At 38.2% G+C, this 9,181-nt stretch overlaps 1 protein-coding gene across 1 annotated transcript in view; it reads left to right on the top strand.

The window, feature by feature from the left end:
- Positions 1-8,877, top strand: part of LOC135409460 (N-acetylated-alpha-linked acidic dipeptidase 2-like) — a 31,980-nt gene extending 23,103 nt beyond the window's left edge. The window contains 5 exon segments of the mRNA XM_064645027.1: positions 775-865; positions 1,528-1,792; positions 4,997-5,078; positions 5,968-6,060; positions 7,634-8,877. Of these exon segments, the coding sequence (XP_064501097.1) occupies positions 775-865; positions 1,528-1,792; positions 4,997-5,078; positions 5,968-6,060; positions 7,634-7,823 (721 nt within the window). The 3' untranslated portion in view covers positions 7,824-8,877.
- Positions 8,878-9,181: the final 304 nt, after the last annotated feature.

A 9,181-nucleotide genomic window follows, 5' to 3' on the forward strand; every position in this document is an offset into this window, starting at 1 on the left:
TTGAAAAAGCTACCAGATCTGATCTTTCTCAGTTGATACAGTTAGTTCCTTGCAGAAACTTATACTAACAGAAGAACTCCATTTGGAGCAGAAGAAACTTCTTTTTTTTTAGCTGAGAAACACAAATTATTCACCAGGCTAGACATATAAACCTAAAACTTAATATCAAACGTAAATATGTGAAGATACTTGGAATATTAGGCGTCTTTACTGCCATTTTCTGTCCCTGTCATGCCACATCTCCCCACCAGATGGCAGTAGTGACCCGTAGGTACCAATGCCGATCACTTTCTGCAGTGGAAATTATTTATCAGTCTTGGAGTCTCCTGCGGAATGTGCCAAGTACATAAACACATCTGTCTTTACATATATTTCTGCCCAATTCATATTAGTTTGGAAATAGTTGATTGATGTTTTAAGATGGCAGAGACACGTCTGATACAATTTTATGTCTCCTGTGCATAATGTGTGAGGGAGTTTTTTGTTTGTTTGTTTGTTTGTTTGTTTGTTTTTTGAAATGTGGTCAGTGTCATAATCAGGATTGCTACCTTCAAAAGATCCTCTTAGCAGTATTGAATACTGAATCAGCATGTTGGAATAAAATCAGTTAAGTAATTAAGCTTGCCACTCATCTAGTCTCTGATCTTACCAGTGTCCCTTATGTGCCCTCCAGAAGAACAGACCTCAATTTCTCTGAAAAATCTGCATTTTGCATAAATTACTACTACTGTTCAGTAAATGCTTTCACTAAGATGTTGTCTTTTCTACATGTAGAATAAATAAACTGGGGTCAGGCAGTGATTTTGAAGCTTATTTTCAGCGACTGGGAATTGCATCAGGCAGAGCTCGTTACACCAAGAATAGGGTAAGTCTGCCAGATTGCTTGAAAAATTTTGATAGTGCTGAGCAGTCATCCTGTAACAAGCATTTATTCAGAATTAATAAACAAGCTTCAAAGCATCTTTGACTGGACTGTATATCAGTGCCATTTCTTAATTTAGCAAGAAACCTAAATGTCTACAGAAGAAAACATGTTACAGTGTTGTTGTATATTCTATAGGATGTCAAGTTCACAGAAAGGTATTTATAGAATTTGATTGAAGGTATACAGTTCATTTCACCATGCTATTAGTAAGCTTTTTAATATACAAGTCTTCCATGATTGTGTTCAGAAATAGCTATGCAAGATAAAAAGGGGCTGTGATTGAGGACTTTTGCTATCCAAAACCCAAAACTGTTTTCACTCTTGGTGAAGGCAATCTCTGTGCAACAGAACTGAAGACAGGTCTGTGTAGGTAGAGAGAAGGAAGCCATTTCACTTAATCCTGTGCAACAGTCCATGGATTCAGACTGGTTTAGTTTCTTAAGATGACCAAATAAAAATGAAGAATAGAAAATTGTATTGTGTAGCAAATAGGGTTTTTGTTTTGGAAACTGTATGAAACATCATAGTCATTAAGTGATCAATACATCTCTTAACTGCAGTCAGAATACAGAGCACTGACAAATTTCCTTGATCTTTTCCAGAAAGCAGACAAATTCAGCAATTATCCTGTTTATCACACTGGGTATGAGACATTTGAACTAGTGGAAAAATTTTACGACCCCACTTTCAAGAAACAGCTAACAATTGCCCAGCTACGAGGAAAACTGGTTTATGAACTGGCAGATTCCCAGGTCATTCCATTCGACTGTAGAGATTATGGAGAAGCCTTAAAAGGATATAGCAATAGAATTTATAAATTGGCCAAGAAGCATGAAGAAAAGCTGAAACTTTACAAAGTGTCATTTGGTGAGTAATAGCCACAAGACTGTCTCTTATGTATGTTAATTAGAATCATGCAGGGGCATGTCATATCTGTTACAGCTCTGCAACTGAATTCCTTATTTTCCTGTTTGAATTTTGCTATCATAAGAAAGAACCTCTAATTTCATGCATATTATTAAATATAGGTATTATTAAGGTGCTCATGGGCAGTCAGGGACCTCAGATGCAGAATAGAGAGATATCTCAGCCTGCTTTTCACTTTCTTGCTTAAAAAAGAAGACAAATCAAATGCTTATGGTGATTTCTTGGAAGTTGAGAGACACAGGCGCCTGCTCCTCCTGCGTCAAAGACTTCATCTGACCTCCAGGGAACTTGTTTACCATCTGCCTCAGTGCATGGCTACCAGTTTTAGGCCACAGAAGCATTTTGCTAGCTCTCCTGCATTAATACATCCATTTGCTAAGCACTTGAACACATTTCTCTGTAGCATATAAAACAGGTCTGAAGCAGCAGAGTGCTCTGGGTCCCAGGCTATGATGGCTTCCACAGTAGTTTTCTGTCTCTCTCTCTCTCTCTCTTTCTTCTTTTCTCCTTCTTGCCTTGTTAACTTCTTGTGTTTCTGTACTAAGGAGATTTTTCAGTCAGTCCTAATTCACTTGCCATCTGATGGACCAATAATTTAGAGACATAAATTAGCTTTTTGGAGATGCAGTCCTCTTTTGGACTATGCATTAGAAGTAACTCAAATTGAATCCACCTTTGGGGATAATTAAAAATGACATTTAAAACTTGATGTAATGGTTTAGGTGAAAAATTCTTGACTGTTTTTAAAAGACACTCCTTTTTGTAAAAAGGCCTCTGGATACAGAGAAAGCCTTGTGTGATGGATCATCTAGTCTGAGATTCTGCATAACACAGGGATTTATTTCAATATTGTCTAGTGTTCACTGCAGCATATTTCAGCATATCTGAAAATTTTTTTTGTAGTAACAGAACATCTACTAAAATTTATGTGAAATAATTTATTTTCATTGTTTTTTTCTCTATTTCATATTAGAAGTTGACCAAACTACCTTCTAACCAATGCATCTACTCTTGTTCCTAGAATGTAGAGGCAATATTTTTTTAGCTTTTTTTTTTTTTTTTTTTACACAAATACCACTAAACATCTCCTTAACAGCTTTATCAATGTGTAATTTTGACCATTTCTTTGCAAGGCATGTTTTTCAGTATTTTCATTATTTTCATGTCTCTTCTCTCATGCTTGTTGTTTTAATTTATTTCTTGAATGAAACTATAATTTCTAACTTTTTTTGTTTGTTCTATTGCATCAGAGTGCATTAAAATGCATAGGTAGCTTTTACAGTACTATGAAAATTAAAATTCATTTCACTCAACATTTTCATAGAATTGCTTATTGACAACACTGAATGTCAGAAAATTGTTAATTAAACCAGAATAAATCACATAATTGTCCTTCCAAATAATAGATTAAGGGCTTTAATTGTCCTTTAAAATAATAGATTAAGGGCTTTTTTTGCCTTTGGATTCACATTTCAGCTGTTCCTCTGCAACAATGAAGGCTAGAAACTTTTCTCATAAAATACAGGCTTGTAGTAATATGGTATCAGGAAATAAAGTTTGGGGAAAAAAGAAATGTGATATTTTCTAAAATAACCAGTACTGACAACACTGAATAGCTAACGAACATGAACACAAAGTTTCTTACATATTCTCAGATGACCTTTCTTTTTTTTTTTCCCCCTCTTAAATCCCCTCCTACTGCTTCTGAAATATAATCTGTTGCTGCGATATAACCATGATGTCAGCAGGGCAGAACTCTGTCCTCTGGCAAACTCACAGCTATTGTCACAGTTGTGGACAAGTGTGAATTCCCACCCTCTCAAGGTGACATGGGTCTCTCCATGCTGCAGTCCACAAACAAATTGCATACATAAAATCTGTGTCTCTAATTGCATAAACTAAACAACAATATTAATACAAGAAGAAGAAAGTGTAGGCTCATGATGAATAAATAAGTTTGCTAGAAACAGAAGAGCAAATGAGACTGAAGAAAAGCTTTCAATAGGAGTCCTGGGAACAGAAAGCATGTCACATGAAATTGGGTGATGAATTTATAAACGGTGAAGGGATAATAGTTACCAACAGAGGACTGAATTTAGGAGATGATCTAATCTTATGTCCTATTTTCCTGTACAATCAAAGAGAGGATGCTCTGGTTTATCTAATTTTCTAAAACTTGTGGGCAAAATGTACAAGGTATAAAATTTCCTTCTTTGTAATTGAGTTGAGTTTTGGTGGGGCCAGAAGTTCTCCTCATAACATCCCCCTGTTACTTATTCTAAAAAAATTACTTGTATAAATTGATAATTTTCACAGACCTGTATTAAACAGAGCCTACCACAAGAAAATCATCACAGCTGCTACTGCCATTAACAGGAAGACCTCTGTTTCTTTGGCTAAGTTACTCCACATGGTTTGGACATACTGCCAGGGACAGGGCAGGAAAAAACAACTGCCATAGCTGCAGCTATGACTGCACGTAGCCAGGCACAGCAAGTAAAATCCCGCGGCAGCACTGCAGGACAGCACGTGGGGTTGTGGCAGAGACACCTCCTACGCTGTAATTCCAGCATGGAGCAACCACAGGACTCGGCTACTTTAATCTACTGTGTGTATCACTGTCTTCCAAGACAGCTGTGTCTTTTGTGCCTCACCTAATGCTGTTCAATACACATACCACACTCTTCTGTTATGCTATGAATAGGACATCATGCTCCTAGAGCGAAATCCCGCTGTTCTTCACAGCCTTCTGGAACAGCTGATATTTTTCATAAAAGTCAGGCATTTTATACCTAAACACTACAGTGCATCCTTTTGTTAAAAAGGAGACTGCAGATCTCCCAGTTTGCAATGCCAGCCAGTTTTTCCTTGCCAGGTAGAGGGAATATGTGAAAACTTGTGAAAACTTTACCATGCATTCTGCTTTACTGTTGGTCTCATTGCACAAGATATTTGTCTATTACTGCTCTATTTGCAGCTCTTTAAAGTCTGCACTAGGGAAACTAATCATTTATGGAAAGACAAAAAAATTAATGCTATTATATCAGCAAGACAAATTGCCCAGTTTCTCCCATTGGGCAACTCAAAGGTAGATTGGGCTCAGTAAATATTCTAAAGTTGTTCACGAAGTCCTTCCTTTTCTAGATCCTCTTTTTTCTTCTGTGGTGAACTTCTCAAAGGCTGCTGATGAATTTCACAGGAGACTTGAACAAGTGGACAAGAAAGAGTAAGTATGAAAAAAAGTTTTATATATATATGTGTGTGTGTTTGTGTGTGTATGCATATATGTAAATCTGTCTTAGGTACCAAGGGTGGCTGTTCTTTCTTTCAAGTGACAACACAAGGAGTCTCTCTACAGAGCCCTTGAACTCTGAGACAGGCTAAGATAAATTAGCAGTGATGAATAGTATCAGCTGTAGAGCTTATTACAGGTGTCAGATTGACATCAAAATTGTTGTAATACATGGAAAGGCAGATAGTCCACCTTTAACTTTCACTGCTGAGCTCTGTATTTAGACACCTACACTTGAGTGTTGTAGGTGATGCCAGAATTTGTACATTCAGCACACTTCAAGGAGAGAGGATGATGCTTCAGAGATATCTGTAGGATGCTTGCAAACCTAAGGGCCCTACGGGACTCCTGTGCTTTCTGAGAGTGGAGGCCAGGTGCTCCTAGGCACCTAGTATGATACCAGTTAGTTGTGTTTAGGCAACTGAATCCCATCCTTACTATGTTACTAGGAGTATGGACACTTGACTTATGGGTGGGCATCAAAATCTAGCTATCTTCACCTTGACCTAAATCTCAGCCTTCCTCTGCTCTCTGTTGAGATCTTTCTCATGCCATTTAACACTAAGCAAGTATCTGACACCCGAAACTTTCCCATTTTATTTTGCGTAGTGTGAAATCTTGTTGTTTTCTAACATAGAAATTTCAATGCATTAATAAAACATGTATTGAATATCTTCATTTGCAAAACCTCATCTTTTTTTGAAAACTGTAGACCATATTTGTCTTTTTTATTTCCATCCAAAAAAGAAGAAAAGTGTTTAAATGAAACTGGGAAGTCATGTTTCCCCACTGTGTGAAATGTCTCTGTCTCCATCTTCCACAGTCCAGTCGCAGTGAGAATCATGAATGATCAGCTGATGTTGATAGAAAGAGCTTTCATTGATCCTCTGGGCTTGCCAGGAAGGAGGTTTTACAGGTGAGGCAAGTAATTTCTCAACCCACTGTCTAAGGCACTGTATTTTTGCAGGTGAACCCCCCACCAGTTAAATTTCTGTATAGGTCTCATATAGGAATCACAGCTCAACACATTGCTTTAGGTACAATCCAGTGAGCAGTAGATTTTGCTTATAATCCCCGAGGAGAATTCCTTGGCTGCACCGGTCTTGTGGTGCCAAATTCCTCTCCTTGGGTCTGGCCCTCTGCTTTTATTAGCTGTGGTGAAACCACACCACCATCACACTCTGTGACTTCCACTAGTAGGTGTGAAGTACTACTGCTGTTAGCGCTTGCTCTTTTGAACCTGCACAAAATGAGGATTGAGTGGAGAATCAAAAAAGAGAAATGAGGGTAGAGTAAAAGGGAGATAAGGGTGAGAACAGATGAGTAGTGAGGGTCAGTTGAAGAGAGAAGCAGAGAAGAGAGAGCTTGAAGAGGGAGGGACCTTTCAGCACAGGATGGATAAAGGCCCATGAGCTGTGCTGCAGAGTCCCTTCTGCCCCAGGTTTAGCTGCTTCTATAGGTGGAATAGCTTAAATCATTAACTACTATATTCTTTCTAGAAACTCAGTGCTTTTATTAGTAATACCTGACAAGAAGCCAGCTTCCAGTGTCAGGTGTGTGACTACCTCACTTTGCTCTCAGTATCCCCCTTTACCTAATGACAGGATATATCTGACTCACTGATTGATGTCTTTCATGTCAAGCCAGAAGTCCCTGAGGCAGGTAGAATTGAGAATCACACTTCCATCCTCCCAGGATAAACTGTCATTCACACTTTGGGAAGAATCAAATTGCTGCTTTCTACAGTTCTTCTTGTTGGGTGTTAGGTATCATTTAGAGCTGTCTGGATTTTTTTTTTTTTTACTTTTTTACTTTCTTGCCTTTATTAATATAGTTTTAATGTTTATTTTGATTTGGGAGGACTCCTTCACATGCTGCAAATGTGCTTTGATATTTCCTATTTAAAATCAAACCAATCTAAGAGAAGATACACAGCTATCCATTATTTAGGAAAAAAATCCTGCATGAACAAATAAAATTAATACTTTTTGTGCAGTTCTGATCCAATATGGTCACTTCTGATCTCTGAAGATTCCTAATTCACCCATAGGTATTTTTACCCCCTTTTTACATTCCTTTCCCAGATCTGCTGACCATCATGCAGCTACTTAGTTACTTTTGAGGTTTCTGTTCCATTTCTTATGATACGCCTACAACTAGTTTTATTCCCTTTTTCAGACTGCCAAATTAGTTCAACAGGTTTGTTGAGCTCCCATTTTCAAAAAGTGTAACATGGTTTTGTTTCTAATTAGACAAATGCGTCATTTCTTCCCAAGAAGGCTACCTGACCTAAATCTGTGCCCTTTCACATAGATGTTGCCCTTGGGGCTGGCTCCTGTCCTTTTAAAGATATGCCCAGCTAGCTTTCCTGTGTATTTAGTAAGCTCGGATCTTCCTGGGATTCATAGATGTTCCCTACAATGAACACCCCCCCCCCATTAATAGTCAGTCTTATTAAGTATACTTATATTTTTCTTCTTTCCCCACAGACATGTCATTTTTGCTCCAAGCAGTCACAACAAGTATGCAGGAGAATCCTTCCCAGGGATCTATGATGCCATGTTTGATATTCAAAGCAAAGCTGATCAACGTGAAGCCTGGGAAGAAGTGAAGAGGCAAATTTCCATTGCAGCCTTCACTGTACAGGCAGCAGCAGAAACACTGAAGGAAGTAGCATAGGATGATGGCTTTGAAAACTCACACATAAAAGTCTGACATGCAGAGTAGTCAGGCTACTGCAGTGACCCAGTCTCCTCTGAATGCCTGCCATATCTGAGTTTCCAACCTTCCAAATGCATGCAAATGTGCTGGCAGGGTAAGCAGGAGCTTTGTGTGTCAAAAAACTCCTGAGCTAGAAATTACTGCATCTCTGACACTGACAGAACTGCAGCTTTATGAACAGCCCCAGATGGAAGCAAATTTGGATGGGGGGAGAGTGGGGAGGGTGGGGAGCAGGAACAATCAGTTCCCAATTAGAGTTTTCTGAAAGATCTGCCAATTCTGAGAACCTGTTGTTTTGGAAGTATAATTACACAACCAGTTATTTGCCAAGCTACCTGTAACTTTTGTCCATAGCAGTGATCAACAGCACACATTTTGAGAGAAAAAATATAACGCTTTTCAGCCTGTGTATCTTTCCTGTTCTGATAATTACTTTTATAATATAAGACATTAAAGGCATTCCTGTGTTTTAGAATATATTGTGCAGGACTGGTGAATGCTCCTTGCACTGTTTTGCTCTCTCTTTTCCTGAAAAAAATAAAATAGTGGCCTTCCCTCTGATGAAATCCAAAGCATCTTCTCAGGGGCGTAAATGTCCATCCCTCTGAAAGCCACTATGTATCTTCCTCCTTTATTTGCACTCTGGAAAATAAAGATTTTGGGGGATAATCAAAAACTGTCATCCCTGCTCTTTTTGGCACTTTCACTAGTCCCAAACTCATGGCAGCTTTTGTTCCTACTTTTTCCCAGGAGATCTTTTTCATGCAGATATCTTTGTCCAGCTGAAAGAGCTGGAAGAAATTGTCACGATTGGCACGGGGTTTGAGATTATTCTGTGTTCAAATAAGACTAGAAGAAAGATTTTACATTCAAAGATAAACTGAAATGCATGAGGATGGTAATTGTACAAAACTGTTAAATTTGTAAAAAAAAAAAGGATTCTTGCTTCATTTGCCCTTTGATATAATTCTCATCTACATGCTTTACAACTAATAAAAATGCTACAATTTTATTTGATCACATTCCAGTTTGTGGGAGCTGACACTAACCAATTTCTTCTTTAATGTAAAATATACTACAGTTTTTCTCACGACCATAAATTGTACCGGGTTGTGGGAATAAAATCCTTTTCGTTTTATGGAGAATAGAACAGATGTGGTACTAAAAGGGACAGAATTAGAGAAACCGGACAGAGGAGTTGTTCTCATGTCAGATGTCTTGAATTCAAACAAGGGAACCAGAAATTACTATACTTCAGTCCTTTGGGAAGTTGTTTTGCAGGATATATGCCATCAAGAAGAGAGGCTTTCACTGGC

Source organism: Pseudopipra pipra, chromosome 2 (genome assembly GCF_036250125.1).
Source record: "Pseudopipra pipra isolate bDixPip1 chromosome 2, bDixPip1.hap1, whole genome shotgun sequence".
In the NCBI taxonomy this organism is placed as follows: domain Eukaryota; kingdom Metazoa; phylum Chordata; class Aves; order Passeriformes; family Pipridae; genus Pseudopipra; species Pseudopipra pipra.